Below are 24715 nucleotides of genomic sequence, written 5' to 3' on the forward strand. Positions count from 1 at the left end.
TTTTTTAATTATACTGGCGGGGGTCCGGACAGTGCCCTGGCACTATGTCCGCTCTTGCCAGGTAGTTATTTGAGGCTAAAATGCTGCCCAGGGCGCCCCCCCCCACCCCCCGGCACCCTGTAGTGCCGCTGAGTGTGGGAACATGGCGTGCAGCGCGGCCGCTGTGCGGTACCTCAAAGCCGTCACTGAAGTCTTTTGATCTTCTACTCACCTGTCTTCTGGCTCTGCAAGGGGGGTGACGGCGGGCTCTGGGAACGAGCATCTAGGCGTACCTAGCGATCAGACCCTCAGGAGCTAATGGTGTCCTGTAGCCAAAGAAGCAGAGTCTTTAACTCACAGAAGTAGGTCTGAGTTCTCTCCCCTAAGTCCCACGAAGCAGGGAGACTTGCCAGCAGTTCTCCCAGTACATAAAAAACCTAAAAGTCTTTTCAGAGAAACTCAGTAGAGCTCCTCAGTGTGCATCCAGTCTGCCTGGGCACAGATTCTAAACTGGAGTATGGAGGAGGGGCATAGAGGGAGGAGCCAGTTCACACCCCTGTGAAAGTCTTAAAGTGCCCATGTCTCCTGTGGATCCCGTCTATACCCCATGGTTCTTGAAGTGACCCCAGCATCCTCTAGGACGTACGATAAAAACTGTTCCTGTGTCTAGCAGTTCTCACCAGCCGCAAGCTGTACCGTCTGCCAGACGGCAGCCGTCGCAACAGGACGTGAGCGGGGTAGGAGTGGTCGTCAATGATCCTTTCCACCCGCTTAGTGACCCTTGCCCGATAGATATCTTCAATTTCCCGGAGATTTGTCCCTATGATTATTTCCACTACCCTTACGATTCGCTGTAGTCTGTTCTGGTCATGAGTTGAGGCGGAGCCAAACCACACTATTATCGAGGTGCAGAGAACAGATTGAATAAATTGCAGAGTAAAAAAGGATCAGAAGTTCCTGCAGCAGTTTGAACTTCCTAAGTTGGCGCAAAAAGTACCAGAGATTTCTGCATTACTATCATGTAGGAAGTCTCGTTAGTCCATTATAGTGTCATTGGGGAATTTGTAAGTTTGGTCTTATGTTTGATAAATTAAGGGGAGAATGAATAGTTTGGTTTTCAACATGTTTAATACATTATAGTGGGATGAATGAAATACTTGTGTTTAGTGACTAAAATGTAAAAGGTGAGCTATAGGCCATGGAGGTCCAATAGAATGAGTGATATTTGGACATTTTAGAACCTGGCCAAACAATACAGTTGTGTGGATGCCGAGACGGAATCTAGTGTACAAGAGAGGTGTAATAAATTTCTGGATGTGCAGTGCATAGGTAGAGTATACACAATCTGACTGGTTGCTGTGAAGTATCAAGGCACAGAACTGTATAGCAGCAGCACTGTACAAGGAAGTAGTCAGCACGTTCACTTCCTTCACAAACTCATTATTGAGCTCAATAGAGGTCACTGGAGAGCCATGTCGCAGTACAGTTTTGACAGGCTACGAGCTACTTTTGGGGAGGAAGCATGTTCCCAAACCACTGTGTTTAAGTGGTTTGCAGAATTTTGGCGTGAACGACTGTCAATGGTAGAGAAGAATCACTGCGGCCAACCTGTGTACACCATCACGATGACAACTGTGCTGCCGTACGGGTCACAGTTTAGGTCGATGCCAGGGTGACCGTGGCCCAATAAGATTAGAAGATCCAGATGTAGCTATAATAATTTGCACATGCATCGTAGCAGCGATTACAGATGTGCAGGTGCAAATGGTCCTATGGATCACGGGTGAGAATATTTGCACGTGCCGTAAACGGGCATGCTAGTCACAGCTGAGATTAGTGTGGCTACATCAGTACACAGCTCAATAGGATCAATCACCTTGACACGTCACGAAAAACTTCGCCACACCGGATGCCCCATATGCTGACTAAAGAGCAGGAGGCTTGGATGACTTGGTGTCGCAACATGCTGCCCAGATTTGATGTCTGTCGCTCAAACTCTGTCTGGGAGATCAGTGGCAATTAATCTTATTTATTATTTATTTATTAACAGTTTCTTATATAGCGCAGCATATTCCGTTGCGCTTTAATCTTACAGCAACAGTTTCATACCTGAGACCAAATAACAGTTGACCCAGTGGACCACAGTAGGAGGTACGACACCACAGAAGTTCTGACATAAACGCAGCATTGGCAAGCCGATGGTGGCTGTTTTTGTGGCCAAGACTGATCATGTAACTACCATAACACTTGTGCAGCAGTGCACCGTCACTGGGGAACTGGCACTAATGCTTTCCCACAAGTGCTGGAAGCCATTTCCAGGTGCCTTCCACAAACTCACGCTCGTGGTGCCTTCCTCCATCACGACAATGTACCTGCCCACAAATCCAGGAAAGTGGTGGACTTTCTGGGCCTTCAACACATACAGATCATTTGCTGCAAAATCCAGACCTGTACCCCTGTGACTTCTTTGTGTTCTCACAAATCAAAAGCAAGATGCATGGGATTCATTGTGAGTCACCGGAGCTGCAGTGGAGAAGACATACCTGCTTCAGACTGGTCCAGCTGCTATACAACAAGTGGTTTGAGCACATGCAACTTTACATAGACTTCTCTGGCAAATATTCAAAAAATGTAAAGTTCACTTTGTTTGTAAATATAACTTTTTGTGCACACCGGAAACTTACTGCACACCACTCATAACAAGTGGAACTCCCTGTGTATAGTGGAACAAGGCAAAAGGTTTCAACAGGTCTGTGGAGAAAGGTGTCCTCGCACAACTAGCATCAATACACCACACAGCGTGAGATGTCTGGCACAAGTGAGTCGCAACGCAATAAGACTAGGACGCACCAACAGATTGTACTGTATAATTTGTAACACTTGTATATTGTGTGTGATTGAGTCTGTATATAGAACATAACAGAACTTGTAATAGAAAAAAGCTGCTACTGCTGCATTATAGCACTTTGTATACAGATTCAGAGATTGAGTCGCACACAGATATACAAAAGAATCAGCACAGTCTCCTGGGGCACCCTACTGCATCCCGTTGTGACCAAGATGCATTTTGGACAAAAAAAAAAAAAAAAAAAAAGCCAGTCGTGAGCAGTCTCACTGAACCTGGCGCGACTGCAACAATGCTATATGAGGGCATACTTGCACCTTCTTAGAACATTGGAAAATAAATAGATTTGTATGCAACTAAAATAGCGCTAAAAAAAAGCAAACTGTTTTATACAGCAATAGGATCATTTATTTTAAAACCTAGGGCATATGCCAATTGACATTTATGTTAACATGACTAATAAAAGATGGACACAACACCAAAATGTATTTGCATGTCTCTAGAAGAGAACATTTCTGAAAATACAAAAGCAAACAGCACACGCTCATGATTAATGAACATTAGGCTACCGATGTGATGGAAAGCAGCCTTAAATACTCTGCGTATGGCTATAAGAACTATTTTATTGCAGTCTTGATCAACTGCTAATCTCGATTTAACCTTTTTAAATCCATCTCCATTATCCTATTAATTAGTGTGCATGGCATTTCAACAGAGCTGCATTATAACTTAGCAAAAAAAAAGACAAAACATCCAAATAGAACAGCTTGGTGGTTATCATAATGAAGGATGTACATAGGAAAGTAGACAGAAGAAATACATAGACAGTGCCTGTACAGGTCTCTTACCAGTAGTGTATGTCCTTGGGAGATGAAAAAATGACCTGTATTTAAGATACTAAGGGTGATGCTCCCAGATTCTTCATTTGACTCAAATACCTTTAAAAAAAAAACAAATAAATGATTAAAATGTACGTTAAAACTTAATTTTCAGATACGATTTGTGAAGGTAAAAATAAGATTTTAAAGCTACCGGTAAATCTTTTTCTCCTAGTCTGTAGAGGATGCTGGGGACTCCGTAAGGACCATGGGGAATAGACGGGCTCCGCAGAAAACATGGGCACTAAAAAAGAACTTTAGGAATGGGTGTGCACTGGCTCCTCCCTCTATGCCCCTCCTCCAGACCTCAGTTAGAGAAACTGTGCCCAGAGGAGACGGACAGTACGAGGAAAGGATTTTTGTTAATCCAAGGGCAAGATTCATACCAGCCCACACCATTCACACCGTATAACTTGGGTTATACGAACCATTTAACAGCATGAAACACAGCATCAGTCAGAGACTGAACAAAACTGTAACATAACCCTTATGTAAGCAATAACTATATACAAGTCTTGCAGAAGTAGTCCGCACTGGGACGGGCGCCCAGCATCCTCTACGGACTACGAGAAAAAGATTTACCGGTAGGTTTAAAATCTTATTTTCTCTTACGTCCTAGAGGATGCTGGGGACTCCGTAAGGACCATGGGGATTATACCAAAGCTCACAAACGGGCGGGAGAGCGTGGATGACTCTGCAGCACCGAATGAGCAAACATGAGGTCCTCCTCAGCCAGGGTAATCAAACTTGCAGAACTTTGCAAAGGTGTTTGAACCCGACCAGGTAGCTGCTCGGCACAACTGTGATGCCGATACGCCTCGGGCAGTCGCCCAAGAAGAGCCCACCTTCCTAGTGGAATGGGCCTTAACCGATTTTGGTAACGGCAATCCAGCCGTAGAATGAGCCTGCTGAATTGTGTTACAGATCCAGCGAGCAATAGTCTGCTTAGAAGCAGGAGCGCCAACCTTGTTGGCTGCATACAGGACAAACAGTACCTCTGTTTTCCTGACCCGAGCCGTTATGGCCACGTAAATTTTCAAAGCCCTGACTACATCAAGGGACTCTGAATCCTCCAAGTCTCACGTAGCCACAGGCACCACAATAGGTTGGTTCATATGAAAAGATGAAACCACTTTGGGCAAGAATTGAGGACGAGTCCGCAATTCTGCTCTATCCACATGGAACACCAGATAGGGGCTTTTGTGAGACAAAGCCGCCAACTCAGACACTCGCCTAGCCGAAGCCAAGGCCAACAACATAACCACTTTCCAAGTGAGATATTTTAATTCCACCGTTTTAAGTGGTTCAAGACAGTGGGACTTAAGGAAACTCAACACCACGTTAAAGTCCCAAGGCGCCACCGGAGGTACAAAAGGAGGCTGAATATGCAGCACTCCCTTCACAAAAGTCTGTACTTCCGGGAGAGAAGCTAATTCCTTCTGAAAGAAAATGGATAGGGCCGAAATCTGAACCTCAATGGAGCCAAATTTTAGGCCCAAATTCACTCCAGTTTGTAGGAAGTGAAGGAAACGGCCCAGATGGAATTCTTCCGTAGGAGCATTCCTGGCCTCACACCAAGAAACATACTTCTGCCATATACGGTGATAATGTTTAGCTGCCACGTCCTTCCTAGTCTTTACCAGAGTAGGAATGACCTAATCCGGAATACCCTTTTCCGCCAGGATCCGGCGTTCAACCGCCATGCCGTCAAACACAGCCGCGGTAAGTCTTGGAACAGACAGGGCCCCTGTTGCAACAGGTCCTGTCTTAGAGGAAGAGGCCACGGATCTTCTGTGAGCATTTCCTGCAGATCCGGATACCAGGCCCTTCGCGGCCAATCTGGAACAATGAGAATTGTCTGTACTCCTCTTTTTCTTATTATTCTCAACACCTTGGGGATGAGAGGAAGAGGAGGAAACACAGAGACCGACTGGAACACCCACAGTGTCACCAGGGTGTCCACTGCCACCGCCTGAGGGTCTCTTGACCTGGCGCAATACCTCTGCAGTTTTTTGTTGAGGCGGGACGCCATCATGTCTATTTGGGGCAGTCCCCACCGACTTGCAATCTGTGCGAAGACTTCCTGACGAAGTCCCCACTCTCCCGGATGTAGATCGTGTCTGCTGAGGAAGTCTGCTTCCCAGTTGTCCACCCCCGGAATGAACACTGCTGACCGTGCGCTTACATGATTTTCCGCCCAGCGAAGAATCCTGGTGGCTTCGGTCATTGCCACTCTGCTCCTTGTGCCGCCTTGGCGGTTTACATGAGCCACTGCGGTGATGTTGTCTGACTGAATCAGAACCGGTCGATCGCGAAGCAAATTCTCCGCTTGACGAAGGGCGTTGTATATGGCCCTCAGCTCCAGGACGCTGATGTGAAGACAAGTCTCCTGGCTTAAAAAATAAGAATTTACTTACCGATAATTCTATTTCTCGGAGTCCGTAGTGGATGCTGGGGTTCCTGAAAGGACCATGGGGAATAGCGGCTCCGCAGGAGACAGGGCACAAAAAGTAAAGCTTTAGGATCAGGTGGTGTGCACTGGCTCCTCCCCCTATGACCCTCCTCCAAGCCTCAGTTAGGATACTGTGCCCGGACGAGCGTACACAATAAGGAAGGATTTATGAATCCCGGGTAAGACTCATACCAGCCACACCAATCACACTGTACAACCTGTGATCTGAACCCAGTTAACAGTATGATAACAGCGGAGCCTCTGAAAGATGGCTCACAACAATAATAACCCGATTTTTGTAACTATGTACAAGTATTGCAGATAATCCGCACTTGGGATGGGCGCCCAGCATCCACTACGGACTCCGAGAAATAGAATTATCGGTAAGTAAATTCTTATTTTCTCTATCGTCCTAGTGGATGCTGGGGTTCCTGAAAGGACCATGGGGATTATACCAAAGCTCCCAAACAGGCGGGAGAGTGCGGATGACTCTGCAGCACCGAATGAGAGAACTCCAGGTCCTCCTTAGCCAGGTTATCAAATTTGTAGGATTTTACAAACGTGTTTGCCCCTGACTAAATAGCCGCTCGGCAAAGTTGTAAAGCCGAGACCCCTCGGGCAGCCGCCCAAGATGAGCCCACCTTCCTTGTGGAATGGGCATTTACATATTTTGGCTGTGGCAGGCCTGCCACAGAATGTGCAAGCTGAATTGTATTACACATCCAACTAGCAAAAGTCTGCTTAGAAGCAAGAGCACCCAGTTTGTTGGGTGCATACAGGATAACAGCAAGTCAGTTTTCCTGACTCCAGCCGTCCTGGAACCTATATTTTCAGGGCCCTGACCACATCTAGCAACTTGGAGTCCTCCAAGTCCCTAGTAGGCGCAAGACACCACAATAAGCTGGTTCAGGTGAAACACTGACACCACCTTAGGGAGAGAACTGGGGACGAGTCCGCAGCTCTGCCCTGTCCGAATGGACAAACAGATATGGGCTTTTTTGAGAAAAAAACCACCAATTTGACACTCGCCTGGTCCAGGCCAGGTCCAAGAGCATGTTCACTTTTCATGTGAGATGCTTCAAATCCACAGATTTGACTGGTTTTAAACCAATGTGTTTTGAGGAATCCCAGAACTACGTTGAGATCCCACAGTGCCACTGGAGGCACAAAAGGGGGTTGTATATGCAATACTCCCTTGACAAACTTCTGGACTTCAGGAACTGAAGCCAATTCTTTCTGGAAGAAAAATCGACAGGGCCGAAATTTGAACCTTAATGGACCCCAATTTGAGGCCCATAGACACTCCTGTTTGCAGGAAATGCAGGAATCGACCGAGTTGAAATTTCTTCGTGGGGCCTTCCTGGCCTCACACCACGCAACATATTTTCGCCACATGTGGTGATAATGTTGTGCGGTCACCTCCTTTCTGGCTTTGACCAGGGTAGGAATGACCTCTTCCTGAATGCCTTTTCCCTTAGGATCCGGCGTTCCACCGCCATGCCGTCAAACGCAGTTGCGGTAAGTCTTGGAACAGACATGGTACTTGCTGAAACAAGTCCCTTCTTAGCGGCAGAGGCCATAAGTCCTCTGTGAGCATCTCTTGAAGTTCCGGGTACCAAGTCCTTCTTGGCCAATCCGGAGCCATGAGTATAGTTCTTACTCCTCTACGTCTTATAATTCTCAGTACCTTAGGTATGAAAAGCAGAGGATGGAACACATACACCGACTGGTACACCCACGGTGTTACCAGAACGTCCACAGCTATTGCCTGAGGGTCTCTTAACCTGGCGCAATACCTGTCCCGTTTTTTGTTCAGACAGGACGCCATCATGTCCACCTTTGGTAATTCCCAACGGTTTACAATCATGTGGAAAACTTCCCCATGAAGTTCCCACTCTGCCGGGTGGAGGTCGTGCCTACTGAGGAAGTCTGCTTCCCAGTTTCCATTCCCGGAATGAAACACTGCTGACAGTGCTATCACATGATTTTCCGCCCAGCGAAAAGTCCTTGCAGTTTTTGCCACTGCCCTCCTGCTTCTTGTGCCGCCCTGTCTATTTACGTGGGCGACTGCCGTGATGTTTTATCCCACTGGATCAATACCGGCTGACCTTGAAGCAGAGGTCTTGCTAAGCTTAGAGCATTATAAATTTACCCTTAGCTATATTTATGTGGAGAAAAGTCTCCAGACTTGATCACACTCCCTGGAAATTTTTTCCTTGTGTGACTGCTCCCCAGCCTCTCGGGCTGGCCTCCGTGGTCACCAACATCCAAAACTGAATGCCGAATCTGCGGCCCTCTAGAAGATGAGCACTCTGTAACCACCACAGGAGAGACACCCTTGTCCTTGGATATAGGGTTATCCGCTGATGCATCTGAAGATGCGATCCGGACCATTTGTCCAGCAGATCCCACTGAAAAGTTCTTGCATGAAATCTGCCGACTGGAATTGCTTCGAAGGAAGTCACCATTTTTTTACCATGGCCCTTGTGCAATGATGCACTGATTTTAGGAGGTTCCTGACTAGCTCGGATAACTCCCTGGCTTTCTCTTCCGGGAGAAACACCTTTTTCTGGACTGTGTCCAGAATCATCCCTAAGCACAGGAGACTTGTTGTCGGGATCAGCTGCGATTTTGGAATATTTAGAATCCACCCCTGCTGTTGTAACAGTATCCGAGATAGTGCTACTCCGACCTCCAACTGTTCCCTGGACTTTGCCCTTATCAGGAGATCGTCCAAGTAAGGGATAATTAAGACGCCTTTTCTTCGAAGAAGAACCATCATTTCGGCCATTACCTTGGTAAAGACCCGGGGTGCCGTGGACAATCCAAACGGCAGCGTCTGAAACTGATAGTGACAGTTCTGTACCACGAACCTGAGGTACCTTTAGTGATAAGGGCAAATTTGGGACATGGAGGTAAGCATCCCTGATGTCTCGGGACACCATATAGTCCCCTTCTTCCCGGTTCGTTATCACTGCGCTGAGTGACTCCATCTTGATTTGAACCTTTGTAAGTGTTCAAATTTTTTTAGATTTAGAATAGGTCTCACCTAGCCTTCTGGCTTCAGTACCACAATATAGTGTGGAATAATACCCCTTTTCTTGTTGTAGGAGGGGTAATTTAATTATCACCTGCTGGGAATACAGCTCGTGAATTGTTTCCCATACTGCCTCCTTGTCGGAGGGAGACCTTGGTAAAGCAGACTTCAGGAGCCTGCGCAGGGGAAACGTCTCGACATTCCAATCTATACCCCTGGGATACTACTTGTAGGATCCAGGGGCCCTGTACGGTCTCAGCGTCATGCTGAGAGCTTGTCAGAAGCGGTGGAACGCTTCTGTTCCTGGGAATGGGCTGCCTGCTGCAGTCTTCTTCCCTTTCCTCTATCCCTGGGCAGATATGACTCTTATAGGGACGAAAGGACTGAAGCTGAAAAGACGGTGTCTTTTTCTGCAGAGATGTGACTTAGGGTAAAAAACGGTGGATTTTCCAGCAGTTGCCGTGGCCACCAGGTCCGATGGACCGACCCCAAATAACTCCTCTTCCTTTATACGGCAATACACCTTTGTGCCGTTTGGAATCTGCATCACCTGACCACTGTCGTGTCCATAAACATCTTCTGGCAGATATGGACATCGCACTTACTCTTGATGCCAGAGTGCAAATATCCCTCTGTGCATCTCGCATATATAGAAATGCATCCTTTAAATGCTCTATAGTCAATAAAATACTGTCCCTGTCAAGGGTATCAATATTTTTAGTCAGGGAATCCGACCAAGCCACCCCAGCTCTGCACATCCAGGCTGAGGCGATCGCTGGTCGCAGTATAACACCAGTATGTGTGTATATACTTTTTATGATATTTTTCAGCCTCCTGTCAGCTGGCTCCTTGAGGACGGCCCTATCTATAGACGGTACCGCCACTTGTTCTGATAAGCGTGTGAGCGCCTTATCCACCCTAAGGGGTGTTTCCCAACGCGCCCTAACTTCTGGCGGGAAAGGGTATACCGCCCATATTTTCTATCGGGGGGAACCCACGCATCATCACACACTTCATTTAATTTATCTGATTCAGGAAAAACTACGGTAGTTTTTTCACATCCCACATAATACCCTCTTTTGTGGTACTTGTAGTATCAGAAATATGTAACACCTCCTTCATTGCCCTTAACGTGTGGCCCTAATAAGGAATACGTTTGTTTATTCACCGTCGACACTGGATTCAGTGTCCCTGTCTGTGTCGACCGACTAAAGTAAACGGGCGTTTTAAAACCCCTGACGGTGTTTTTGAGACGTCTGGACCGGTACTAATTGTTTGTCGGCCGTCTCATGTCGTCAACCGACCTTGCCGCGTGTTGACATTATCACGTAATTCCCTAAATAAGCCATCCATTCCGGTGTCGACTCCCTAGAGAGTGACATCACCATTACAGGCAATTGCTCCGCCTCCTCACCAACATCGTCCTCATACATGTCGACACACACGTACCGACACACAGCACACACACAGGGAATGCTCTGATAGAGGACAGGACCTACTAGCCCTTTGGAGAGACAGAGGGAGAGTTTGCCAGCACACACCAAAAACGCTATAATTATATAGGGACAACCTTATATAAGTGTTTTCCCTTATAGCATCTTTTTTATATATTTCTAACGCCAAATTAGTGCCCCCCCTCTCTGTTTTAACCCTGTTTCTGTAGTGCAGTGCAGGGGAGAGCCTGGGAGCCTTCCCTCCAGCCTTTCTGTGAGGGAAAATGGCGCTGTGTGCTGAGGAGATAGGCCCCGCCCCTTTTTCGGCGGCCTCGTCTCCCGCTCTTAACGGATTCTGGCAGGGGTTAAATATCTCCATATAGCCCCCGGAGGCTATATGTGAGGTATTTTTAGCCAAAAATAGGTTTTCATTGCCTCCCAGGGCGCCCCCCTTCCAGCGCCCTGCACCCTCAGTGACTGCCGTGTGAAGTGTGCTGAGAGGAAATGGCGCACAGCTGCAGTGCTGTGCGCTACCTTAAGAAGACTGAGGAGTCTTCATGCCGCCGATTCTGGACCTTCTTGTTTCAGCATCTGCAAGGGGGCCGGCGGCGAGGCTCCGGTGACCATCCAGGCTGTACCTGTGATCGTCCCTCTGGAGCTAATGTCCAGTAGCCAAAGAAGCCAATCCATCCTGCACGCAGGTGAGTTCACTTCTTCTCCCCTAAGTCCCTCGTTGCAGTGATCCTGTTGCCAGCAGGACTCACTGTAAAATAAAAAACCTAAGCTAAACTTTTCTAAGCAGCTCTTTAGGAGAGCCACCTAGATTGCACCCTTCTCGGCCGGGCACAAAAATCTAACTGAGGCTTGGAGGAGGGTCATAGGGGGAGGAGCCAGTGCACACCACCTGATCCTAAAGCTTTACTTTTTGTGCCCTGTCTCCTGCGGAGCCGCTATTCCCCATGGTCCTTTCAGGAACCCCAGCATCCACTAGGACGATAGAGAAATAGAAATACTACCACCTTACCGCGCTGTACAACACAATATAACAAAAAGGCGTATGAGTAGGATGGGAATGTCCCAATGGTGGGTGTGGAATGATAATGTCCCAAATGGTGGAGGGGTCTCTGCTCTTGAAAGGAGGTATGCAGGGAAGACAGTTCCTAAATGTGAAGAGCAGTTTCACGGGGTACACACCGTACTCACGTTGACGAAGGAAAGTCAATATTCATAAAGGTTTCTTTTCCCATCAGAAATTCATTGGATGGATGTCCTTGGAGAAGGGGTTCTTCCCAGAATGGTGGATAATTTCCTCGAAAATACAAATGATGGGGAGACTGATAGTGTAGTATATCTCAACAAATACATGGGGGTAGATGATGGAGGAGACTAGGTTTATTCGGAACAGTGAGGAGAAATTTAACGCACCAAACTTACGTTGGTACGTATGTGAATCCTCATATAAAAGGTATCTTTAGTGGATAATTTCAAAGGAAGGGATATCCTAAGGAACAGGAGTGATAGATTTTTTCTGGGTACACACTGTACTCACGTAGATTCGATGTGATTGAAGCTCATAAAGGTTTCTTTTTCGGTCAATGGTTCATCAGGTTGGAGTCCTCTTGGTGGTACTATGTTATATCAGTGGAAAATCTCCCAGACGGACCTTGAGAAAGACTATGTCATAACGCGTTGGTTTTAATTTGGTAGACACATGCCTACTTGGGTCCGGACATCACCACCTTCCAGGTTCTGTTTATTTCACCTGTTCCCCCAGCTACATGTGCTTCCATACACATCACTGCAGATGTATTTTTTTATGGTTCATTATTAAACCTGTTTTTATATAAATTTTGGGTAACCCCTTTGTTGTAACTATATGTGTAACATAGGAGGGACACCCCTCTTTGCACACTTTGACACGTAGATTAGCCAGCCATTACCAACAACCGGTTCCCTGTTTCTGCTTATTTTCTGTGACACCACGAGAGAAAGCAGAAAGAAGGAGACCGCTGGATTAACCTACCCTGCTGGAAAGCTAAGGCTGTCTCCGGGAACATTTGAGGGAAAAATCATCTAAAAGATACCTTTATTAGCTTCGTCCTTCACCCTTTCTATGTGAGTTCGGTACGCACCATTTTAGATTTGTCCTCATCTGTTAAAGATACCTCTATATGAGAACTTTTACTTAAAGTTTATGTAAGTTTGGTACGTTTCCATCGTCTGCATTTATCTCCACTTCACCCTTACTATACGGGTGGGATACACCACATCATTGGTTTCTTCATTACTTATGTTTCCGGTCCGTCTGGGAGATTTTCCACTTATATAACAAAGTACCACCAAGAGGACTCCAACCTGAACCATTGACCGAAAAAGAAACCTTTATGAGCTTCAATCACATCGAATCTACGCGAGTACGGTGTGTACCCAGAAAAAAAATCTATCACTCCTGTTCCTTAGGATATCCCTTCCTTTGAAATTATCCACTAAAGATACCTTTATATGAGGATTCACATACGTACCAACGTAAGTTTGGTACGTTAAATTTCTCCTCACTGTTCAGAATAAACCTGGTCTCCTCCATCATCTACCCCCATATATTTGTTGAGACATACTACACTATCAGTCTCCCCATCATTTGTATTTTCAAGGAAATTATCCACCATTCTGGGAAGAACCCCTTCTCCAAGGACATCCATCCAATGAATTTCTGATGGGAAAAGAAACCTTTATGAATATTGACTTTCCTTAGTCAACGTGAGTACGGTGTGTACCCCGTGAAACTGCTCTTCACATTTAGGAACTGTCTTCCCTGCATACCTCCTTTCAAGAGCAGAGACCCCTCCACCATTTGGGACATTATCATTCCACACCCACCATTGGGACATTCCCATCCTACTCATATGCCTTTTTGTTATATTGTGTTGTACAGCGCGGTAAGGTGGTAGTATTTCTCTTTTTGTCCATTTGCCCCTTTGGAGATTGTGTGACATCTCTCTCTACCCACCTTTCGCAGCAGTTCAGAGGGCGCGGCAGGATTTCTTCCAATTTTGAATCCATGAGTCTCCTGGCTTGACCAAAGACCTTGGAAGTTTCTTCCCTGTGTGACTGCTCCCCAACCTCGGAGGCTCGCGTCTGTGGTTACCAGAATCCAATCCTGAATGCCGAACCTGCGACCCTCTAGAAGGTGAGCACTCTGCACAGGAGAGATACCCTGGCCTTGGGGAACAGGGTGATCAACTGATGAATCTGTAGATGTGACCCGGACCACTTGTCCAGTAGATCCCATTGGAAAGTCCTCGCATGGAACCTGCCGAAGGGAATGGCCTCGTAAGACGCCACCATCTTTCCCAGGACTCGAGTGCAGTGATGCACTGACACCTGTTTTGGCTTCAATAGGTCCCTGACCAGAGTCATGAGTTCCTGGGCCTTTTCTATCGGCAGATAAACCCTTTTCTGGTCCGTATCTAGAATCATGCCTAAGAAGGTCGAACGAGTCGTAGAAACCAACTAAGACTTTGGGATACTGAGAATCCAGCCGTGTTGCTGCAACACCTTCAGCGAAAGTGACACGCTGTTCAACAACTGCTCTCGTGATCTCGCTTTTATGAGGAGATCGTCCAAGTACAGGATAATTGTGACACCCTGCTTACGCAGGAGCACCATCATCTCCGCCATTACCTTGGTGAAAATCCTTGGGCCGTGGAAAGCCCAAACCGCAACATCCGAAATTGGTAATGACACTCCTGTACCGTAAATCTCAGGTATGCCTGATGAGGTGGATAAATGGGAACATGAAGGTATGCATCCTTTATGTTCAGGGATACCATAAAATCCCCCCCTTCTAGGCTGGCGATGATCGCTCTGAGCGATTCTATCTTGAACTTGAACCTTTTCAAGTATAGGTTCAAGGAATTTCAATTTAAAATAAGTCTGACCGAACCATAACAGGGTTGAGTAATACCCCTTCCCTTGCTGAAGCAGGGGAACTTTGACCACCACCTGTTGAAGACACAATTTGTGAATCGCATTTAAAACTCTCTCACTTTCTGGGGGAGAAGCTGGCAGAGTAGATTTGAAAAACCGGCGAGGAGGCACCTCTTCGAATTCCAGCTTGTACCCCTGGAAAACAATTTCTATTGCCCAGGGATCCACCTGTGAGTGAACCCAGATGTGGCTGAAAAGTCGAAGACGTGCCCCCACTGGGGAGGACTCTCAGCGCAGCCCCAGCGTCATGCGTTGGATTTTGTACAGGCCGGGGAGGACTTCTGCTCCTGGGAACTAGCTGTGGTAGGCAGCTTTTTCCCTCTGCCCTTACCTCTGGCAAGAAAGGACGATCCTCGTACTCTCTTGTTTCTATTTGACCGAAAGGACTGCATCTGAAAATGTGGCGCTTAGGCTGTGAGGGAATACAAGGCAAAAAATTTGATTTACCTGCCGTAGCTGTGGAAACCAGGTCCGAGAGACCTTCCCCAAACAATTCCTCACCCCTGTAAGGTAAAACCTCCATATGCCTCTTTGAGTCGGCATCACCTGTCCATTGCCGGGTCCATAGGACTCGTCTAGCAGAAATCGCCATAGCGTTGACTCTAGAACCCAGTAGGCCAATGTCCCTTTGAGCATCTCTCATATATAAGACAGCATCTTGAATATGACCCAGGGTCAATAAAATGGTATCCTTATCCAGGGTATCAAGTTCCGTCGACAAGGTATCTGTCCACGCTATCACAGCGCTACAAACCCAAGCCGACGCTATCGCCGGTTAGAAAGGTACCAGAATGTGTGTAAATGGACTTCAAGGTAGTCTCCTGCTTGCGATCAGCAGGATCCCCGAGGGTAGCCGTATCTTGGGATGGCAGCGCTACCTTTTTGGATAAGCGTGTCAACGCTTTGTCCACCCTTGGGGAGGATTCCCACAGTATCCTGTCCTTATTCGGGAAAGGATGCGCCATAAGAATCCTTTTGGGAATCTAGTTTTTTGTCTGGAGATTCCCAAGCCTTTTCAAATAACTCGTTCAGGGGGAAAGGTTAACTCAGGTTTCTTTTCCTTATACATGTGTACCCTCGTGTCAGGGACAGTGGGATCCTCTGTGATATGCAAAACATCTTTTATTGCAATAATCATATATTGAATACTTTTAGCCAATTTTGGCTGTAACTTTGCATCATCGTAGTCAACACTGGAGTCAGAATTCGTGTCGGTATCGGTGTCTACTATTTGGGATAGTGGGCGCTTTTGAGACCCCGAAGGTCCCTGTGACATAGGGGCAGGCAGGGATTGACACCCTGTACATTCCCTGGATTCCGCTTTGTCCAACCTTTTGTGCAATAAATTCACATTAGCACTTAAAACATTCCACATATCCAACCAGTCAGGTGTCGGCGTTGCCGACGGAGACACCCCAGTCATTTGCTCCACCTCCTCCCTAGGAGAGCCTTCTACCTCAGACATGCCGACATACGCGTACAGACACCACACACTCAGGGAATCCTCTAATCTGAAGACAGTTCCCCCCTAAGGCCCTTTGGAGAGACACAGAGTATGCCAGCACACACCCAGCGCTAATGACCCAGGAAAAAAAAACAATGTTTACCCAGATAGCGCTGTTTATCCGTATCTGCGCCAAATTATGTGCCCCCCCTTCTTTAAAACCCTCTTTCACAGTGTAAGCAGGGGAGAGTCCGGGGAGCTTCCTCTCAGCGGTGTGCTGTGGAGAAAATGGCGCCGGAGAGTACTGAGGAACAAGCTCCGCCCCCTCAGCCGCGGGCTTCGGTCCCGCTGAAAATTTTCAAAAACTGGCGGGGGATCTCTTAAATACAGTGCCCAGCCTGTATATATAATTTTAAGCCAGATATGGAGGTTCTTATTGCTGCCCAGGGTGCCCCCCCTGCGCCCTGCAACCTTATAGTGCCTGCCGTGTGTGTGTTGTGTGGGAGCAATGGCGCGCAGCGTTACCTCAATGAAGATCTGAAGTCTTCTGCCGCCTCCGAAATCTGCTTTCTTCACATACTCACCCGGCTTCTATCTTCCGGCTCTGCGAGGAGGACGGCGGCGTGGCTCCGGGACGAACGGCAAGGGTGAGACCTGCGTTCCGTTCCCTTTGGAGCTAATGGTGGCCAGTAGCCTAAGAAACAGCGCCTAACGTTATAGTAAGTCTGTTTCTCTCCCCTCAGTCCCTCGATGCAGGGAGTCTGTTGCCAGCAGGCTCCCTGAAAATAAAAAAAAATTAACAAAATAAATACTTTCTCAGGAAACTCAGGAGAGCTCCCTGTAATGCACCCAGTCTCCTCTGGGCACAGTATTAAACGGAGGCCTGGAGGAGGTGCATAGGAGGGAGGAGCCAGTGCACACCCATTCCTAAAGTTTTTTTAGTGCCCATGTCTCCTGCGGAGCCAGTCTATTCCCCATGGTCCTTACGGAGTCCCCAGCATCCTCTAGGACGTAAGAGAAAATACATTTATTGTTGCTCTTACATCCCACTACAGATCTGTTTAAAAAAAAAAAAAAATGCACGGGACAGCTACACAAATTCAAATGACATACTTCTCCAAAATGGGATTTTAAATTACCTACCAGTAAATCCTTTTCTCGTAGTCCATAAGGGATACTGGGGACACTTAGTATGATGGGGTCCAAAGGAGCTGGTGCACTTTAAAAATTCTTCAAACAGGGTGTGCTGGCTCCTCCCCTCTATGCCTTCCCCCACAGCCTAGTCTAGGGAAACTGTGCACGAAGGAGATGGACATACTTGAGAGGAGGAAAAGTGACAAGACAAAGTGGTGAGATTAACAAACCAGCACACAGCAAAACCAAACTAGCAACAGCCAGTGAAAACAGAAACAGCTGAATCAAACGTCGTCACACAAGAACAAAACTTGCAGGAAAGGTCGAAGCACAGAGGGGGGCACCCAGTATCACACATGGACTACTAGAAAAGGATTTACCGGTAGGTAATTAAAATCCTGTTGTTATCTCAATCATCCATAAGGGATAGTGGGGACACTTCGTACAGTGGGGACATGCTGAGATGCCTGTAGCACCTTTTGTCTGAATAGGACATGCTCTGTAGCCAGGGTATCAAACCTGTAGAACTTGACAAACGCGTTTGTTCCTGACCAGGTAGCCACACCACGGGCACCCGCCCAGGAAGAACCCACAGACCTAGTAGAGTGGGCCTTGATAGAGTGAGGAACAGGCAAGGCCGCCGAAGCATAGGCCTGTTGAATAGTAAGCCTAATACAACGGGCAATCGACTGCTTTGAAGCAGGACAACCATTCTTGTGAGCATCATACAGCACAAAGAGGGAACCAGACAGCAGCTGTCCTCTTGACATAGATCTTCAGGGCTCACACCACATCCAAGGACTCAGGAATTGAGGAAGTGGCCAAAGCCGCCGGAAAACCACATTAGGCTGATTCAGGTGGAATGCAGAAACCACTTTAGGCAGGAACTGCTGACGATTCCCGAGCTTCGCTCTGTCCTCATAAAAGACCAAGAAGGGACTCTTGCAGGACAAAGCTCCAAGTTCCGAAACACGCCTAGCTGAAACGAATGCTAAGAGCATAACAGTCTTGCACGTATGGAACTTGTCCTCAACCGACATCAGTGGTTAAAACCAAGAGGATTGCAGAAAGGTTAAACCACATTCAAATCCTAAGGTGCCATGGGCGGCACAAAAGAAGGCTGGACGCGAAGGACACCGTGTAGGTACATCAGAACTTCAGGCAAAGCAGTGAATTTCTTCTGAAAGAAAATGGACAAGGCAGAGATCTGAACGTTTATGGAGGCCAACCTTAGACCCATATCCACACCAGCCTGTAAAAAAAATAAAAATATAAGAATTTACTTACCGATCAGTCTATTTCTCGTAGTCCGTAGTGGATGCTGGGACTTCCGTAAGGACCAGGGGGAATAGCGGCTCCGCAGGAGACTGGGCACAAAAGTAAAAGCTTTAGACTAGCTGGTGTGCACTGGCTCCTCCCCCTATGACCCTCCTCCAAGCCTCAGTTAGGATACTGTGCCCGGACGAGCGTACATAATAAGGAAGGATTTTGAATCCCGGGTAAGACTCATACCAGCCACACCAATCACACCGTACAACCTGTGATCTGAACCGAGTTAACAGTATGATAAACGTAGGAGCCTCTGAAAAGATGGCTCACAACAATAAACAACCCGATTTTTTTGTAACAATAACTATATACAAGTATTGCAGACAATCCGCAATTGGGATGGGCGCCCAGCATCCACTACGGACTACGAGAAATAGAATTATCGGTAAGTAAATTCTTATTTTCTCTGACGTCCTAGTGGATGCTGGGACTTCCGTAAGGACCATGGGGATTATACCAAAGCTCCCAAACGGGCGGGAGAGTGCGGATGACTCTGCAGCACCGAATGAGAGAACTCAAGGTCCTCCTCAGCCAGGGTATCAAATTTGTAGAATTTAGCAAACGTGTTTGCCCCTGACCAAGTAGCTGCTCGGCAAAGTTGTAAAGCGGAGACCCCTCGGGCAGCCGCCCAAGATGAGCCCACCTTCCTTGTGGAATGGGCTTTAACAGATTTTGGCTGTGGCAGGCCTGCCACAGAATGTGCAAGCTGAATTGTATTACAAATCCAACGAGCAATCGTCTGCTTAGAAGCAGGAGCACCCAGCTTGTTGGGTGCATACAGTATAAACAGCGAGTCAGATTTTCTGACTCCAGCCGTCCTGGAAACATATTTTCAGGGCCCCGACTACGTCCAGCAACTTGGAGTCCTCCAAGTCCCTAGTAGCCGCAGGTACCACAATAGGTTGGTTCATGTGAAACGCTGAAACCACCTTAGGGAGAAATTGAGGACGAGTCCTCAATTCCGCCCTATCCGAATGAAATATCAGGTAAGGGCTTTTATAGGATAAAGCCGCCAATTCTGATACGCGCCTGGCTGAAGCCAGGGCTAACAGCATTACCACTTTCCATGTGAGATATTTTAAATCCACTGTGGCAAGTGGTTCGAACCAATGTGATTTTAGGAATCCCAAAACCACATTGAGATCCCAGGGTGCCACTGGAGGCACAAAGGGAGGCTGTATATGCAGTAACCCCTTTACAAAAGTCTGGACTTCAGGAATTGAAGCCAGTTCCTTCTGAAAGAAGATCGACAGGGCCGAAATTTGAACCTTAATGGATCCTAATTTTAGGCCCATAGACAATCCTGCTTGCAGGAATTGCAGGAAACGACCCAGTTGAAATTCCTCTGTAGGGGCCTTCTTGGCCTCACACCACGCAACATATTTCCGCCAAATGCGGTGATAATGTTTTGCGGTTACATCCTTCCTGGCTTTGATCAGGGTAGGGATGACTTCATCTGGAATGCCTTTTTCCTTCAGGATCCGGCGTTCAACCACCATGCCGTCAAACGCAGCCGCGGTAAGTCTTGGAACAGGCAAGGTCCCTGCTGAATCAGGTCCTTTCTTAGAGGTAGAGGCCACGGGTCCTCCGTGAGCATCTCTTGCAGCTCCGGGTACCAAGTTCTTCTTGGCCAATCCGGAGCCACGAGTATAGTTCTTACTCCTCTCCTTCTTATGATTCTCAGTACTTTTGGTATGAGAGGCAGAGGAGGGAACACATACACCGACTGGAACACCCACGGTGTTACCAGAGCGTCCACCGCTATTGCCTGAGGGTCCCTTGACCTGGCGCAATATCTGTCCAGTTTCTTGTTGAGACGGGACGCCATCATGTCCACCTTTGGTTTTTCCCAACGGTTTACAATCACTTGGAAGACTTCTGGATGAAGTCCCCACTCCCCCGGGTGGAGGTCGTGTCTGCTGAGGAAGTCTGCTTCCCAGTTGTCCACTCCCGGAATGAACACTGCTGACAGTGCTATCACATGATTTTCCGCCCAGCGGAGAATCCTTGCAGCTTCTGCCATTGCCCTCCTGCTTCTTGTGCCGCCCTGTCTGTTTACGTGGGCGACAGCCGTGATGTTGTCCGACTGGATCAATACCGGTTGACCCTGAAGCAGAGGCCTTGCTTGACTTAGGGCATTGTAAATGGCCCTTAGTTCTAGGATATTTATGTGAAGAGACGTTTCCATGCTTGACCACAAGCCCTGGAAATGTTTTCCCTGTGTGACTGCTCCCCAGCCTCTCAGGCTGGCATCCGTGGTCACCAGCATCCAATCCTGAATGCCGAATCTGCGGCCCTCTAGAAGATGAGCCATCTGTAACCACCACAGGAGAGACACCCTTGTCCTTGGAGATAGGGTTATCCGCTGATGCATCTGAAGATGCGATCCGGACCATTTGTCCAGCAGATCCCACTGAAAAGTTCTTGCATGGAATCTTCCGAATGGAATCGCTTCGTAAGAAGCCACCATTTTTCCCAGGACTCTCGTGCATTGATGCACTGACACTTGTCCTGGTTTTAGGAGGTTCCTGACTAGCTCGGATAACTCCCTGGCCTTCTCCTCCGGGAGAAAAACCTTTTTCTGGACTGTGTCCAGAATCATCCCTAGGAACAGTAGACGTGTTGTTGGAATCAGCTGTGATTTTGGGATATTTAGAATCCACCCGTGCTGACGTAGCACTACCTGAGATAGTGCTACTCCGACCTCTAACTGCTCCCTGGACCTTGCCCTTATCAGGAGATCGTCCAAGTAAGGGATAATTAATACGCCTTCTCTTCGAAGAAGAATCATCATTTCGGCCATTACCTTGGTAAAGACCCGTGGTGCCGTGGACAATCCAAACGGCAGCGTCTGAAACTGATAATGACAGTTTTGTATCACAAACCTGAGGTACCCTTGGTGAGAAGGGTAGATTGGGACATGGAGATAAGCATCTTTGATGTCTAGAGATACCATATAGTCCCCTTCTTCCAGGTTCGCTATCACTGCTCTGAGTGACTCCATCTTGAATTTGAACCTTTTTATGTAAGTGTTCAAAGATTTTAGATTTAAAATTGGTTTCACCGAGCCGTCCGGCTTCGGTACCACAAACAGCGTGGAATAATACCCCTTTCCCTGTTGTAGGAGGGGTACCTTGATTATCACCTGCTGGGAATACAGCTTGTGAATAGCTTCCAATACTGCCTCCCTGTCGGAGGGAGACGTTGGTAGAGCAGACTTCAGGAACCGGCGAGGGGGAGACGTCTCGAATTCCAATTTGTACCCCTGCGATACTACCTGCAGGATCCTGGGGTCCACTTGCGAGTGAGCCCACTGCGCGCTGAATTTCTTGAGACGACCCCCCACCGTGCCCGAGTCCGCATGTAGAGCCCCAGCGTCATGCTGAAGACTTGGCAGAAGCGGGGGAGGGCTTCTGCTCTTGGGAAGAGGCTGCCTGGTGTAGTCTTTTTCCCCTTCCTCTGCCCCGGGGCAGAAATGAGCGGCCTTTTTCCCGCTTGCCCTTATAGGGACGAAAGGACTGAGTTTGAAAAGACGGTGTCTTTTTCTGCTGAGAGGTGACCTGGGGTAAAAAGGTGGATTTTCCAGCCGTTGCCGTGGCCACCAGGTCCGATAGACCGACCCCAAATAACTCCTCCCCTTTATACGGCAATACTTCCATATGTCGTTTGGAATCCGCATCACCTGACCACTGTCGCGTCCATAACGTTCTTCTGGCAGAAATGGACATCGCACTCACTCTAGATGCCAGGGTGCAAATATCCCTCTGTGCATCTCGCATATATAGTAATGCATCCTTTAAATGCTCTATAGTTAATAATATACTGTCCCTATCCAGGGTGTCAATATTTTCAGTCAGGGAATCCGACCAAGCCACTCCAGCGCTGCACATCCAGGCTGAGGCGATTGCTGGTCGCAGTATAACACCGGTATGTGTGTATATACCTTTTAGGATATTTTCCAGCCTTCTATCAGCTGGTTCCTTGAGGGCGGCCGTATCAGGAGACGGTAACGCCACTTGTTTTGATAAGCGTGTGAGCGCCTTATCTACCCTAGGGGGTGTTTCCCAACGTGCTCTAACCTCTGGCGGGAAAGGGTATAGTGCCAATAATTTATTAGAAAATCAGCAGTTTTTTTATCGGGGGAAACCCACGCTTTATCACACACCTCATTTAATTCATCTGATTCCGGAAAAACTACTGGTAGTTTTTTCACACCCCACATAATACCCTTTTTTGTGGTACTTGTAGTGTCAGAAATGTTCAATGCCTCCTTCATTGCCGTGATCATGTAACGTGTGGCCCTACTGGACATTACGTTTGTCTCCTCACCGTCGACACTGGATTCAGTATCCTTGTCTGTGTCGACCCTCTGAGGTAACGGGTGTTTTAGCGCTCCTGACGGTGTCTGAGACGCCTGAACAGGCACTAATTGGTTTGCCGGCTGTCTCATGTCGTCAACAGTTTTTTGCAAAGTGCTGACATTGTCACGTAATTCTTTAAATACGACCATCCAATCAGGTGTCGACTCCCTAGGGGGTGACATCACTAACACAGGCAATTGCTCTGCTTCCACATCATTTTCCTCCTCATACATGTCGACACAATCGTACCGACACCCAGCACACACCAGGCACGGATACAGAGGGGGGCGGTGGGGGCGATCGCCCCCCCTAGCACACTTCTGCCTACAGACAATCTGTCTGTGAAGTCCTGCTCCTTAACCCCTTCCTATCTCAGCTGGCCGTCAGCTATAGTCAGTCAGCTATAGTCAGTGGTGTGAGTCGCAGCAGCTCACAGCGGGTGCCCCTTCCTCCTCACTCACCCTTTTGGCCTGCACGGCAGTTAATCAATCAACATAGTTTGTTGATTGAGACTGCTTTCATCTCCCCAGCGTCTCCTTGCTGATAACAGATCCAGGAAGTGTGGCTGTGTGTTGGGGGCGTGGCTTCACTTATAAGACAGGCTAGTGGGCTAATACAAACAGTATACTATAGTGTGTTTACTTTTTTCCACACTGAGAGCATGCTGCATTCCTGCACCCAGAGACCAGCCAGAGGGACTTTCCTGCCAATCTGTGCCATTGACCAGCCTGTGGAAAAGGGACCATCTTACCAGCCTGTTGCAGAGGAACCAGCCAGTAAGAGATCTTCTTGCCATATTCCCTAGGCAGGGTATTACAGGTTGAGTCTCACATATGTGCGATACAGTAGAACAGAGGATGTCTGTAGTAGATGCACTTATAGGTTTTAAAATATTCCTTGTATTTCATAATATTAAACATTACATATCATGTCCTGTCAGTGAAATACTAAAATAATAGAGAGATGCGTGTAAAAGTACAGAAAATGTGTATAAAAATGCTATACAAGAAATATGGTGTATGCTAATCTGTCCTCTATTTGGTTACTTTCTCATAACACCATACTCCTTCTACAAGGTATCAACTCGGAATTGTCCTCACCGTGTAATTCCCCTACAAGGTGCCCTCACTATAGCCTCACAAATGAGTATTAAGTTTAACGTCTTCAAGTTCCTGTATAGCATTGGTCCTATAATGTGCATCAGTTTATATATCAGTGGGAGAGATCCCTTGATTATAAATGGCACCCTAATAGCTGGTAGGGATATATTGCAAGATAAGCAGGTAAAGGATTTGTTAGTGGGTGTTTGGTATAATAATCACTTCTACAACACATCAAATCAAAGTCCCCCAATATAACATCTATCCAAATCCCTAGAAATATTTCAATTGCTTGATATGGTGCGTCCTCGGGAGCCTCACTCTCTTATAACTGATGTCATTACAGACAAGGGGCCTAATTCACACCTGATCACTGCTGTGCATTTTCTCACAGCAGCCGTTCAGGTTTGAACTGCACATATACGCTGGTGCATGCCAGACAGCCGACGGCCATCTCAGCCCTGCCAGGCAGAGGCGGACGCTGGGCAGGAGGGTGCGGGCCGGTGGCGTTTTGCTGCCTTTTTAGGGGTGCGGTCCAGGCAACGCAGGTGTGCCCGGACCGTGCGGGGGGCAGGCTGCTGCGTGACGTCACACGCAGCCGCTGTGACCCGGTCAGTGACTAGTAGCTCCCTGCCTGTGCGCAGGAGCTGCGCTGGTAGGGAGCTACTCATCAAGTACAAAAGCATTGCCGCTGTGCGATGGTTTTGAACTTGTACGGTGGGGAGTCAGACATGCG

The 24715-nt window shown here is 47.6% G+C and overlaps 1 protein-coding gene across 1 annotated transcript in view; it reads right to left on the minus strand.

Moving 5' to 3' along the window:
* REC114 (REC114 meiotic recombination protein) overlaps positions 1–24715 on the minus strand; it is a 693231-nt gene that overhangs the window by 593978 nt on the left and 74538 nt on the right. Inside the window, exon 2 of the mRNA XM_063926469.1 lies at positions 3673–3762. Within this exon, the coding sequence (XP_063782539.1) occupies positions 3673–3762 (90 nt within the window). The remainder of the gene's footprint in view (positions 1–3672; positions 3763–24715) is intronic.

This window comes from Pseudophryne corroboree, chromosome 6 (assembly GCF_028390025.1).
Source record: "Pseudophryne corroboree isolate aPseCor3 chromosome 6, aPseCor3.hap2, whole genome shotgun sequence".
In the NCBI taxonomy this organism is placed as follows: Eukaryota; Metazoa; Chordata; class Amphibia; order Anura; family Myobatrachidae; genus Pseudophryne; species Pseudophryne corroboree.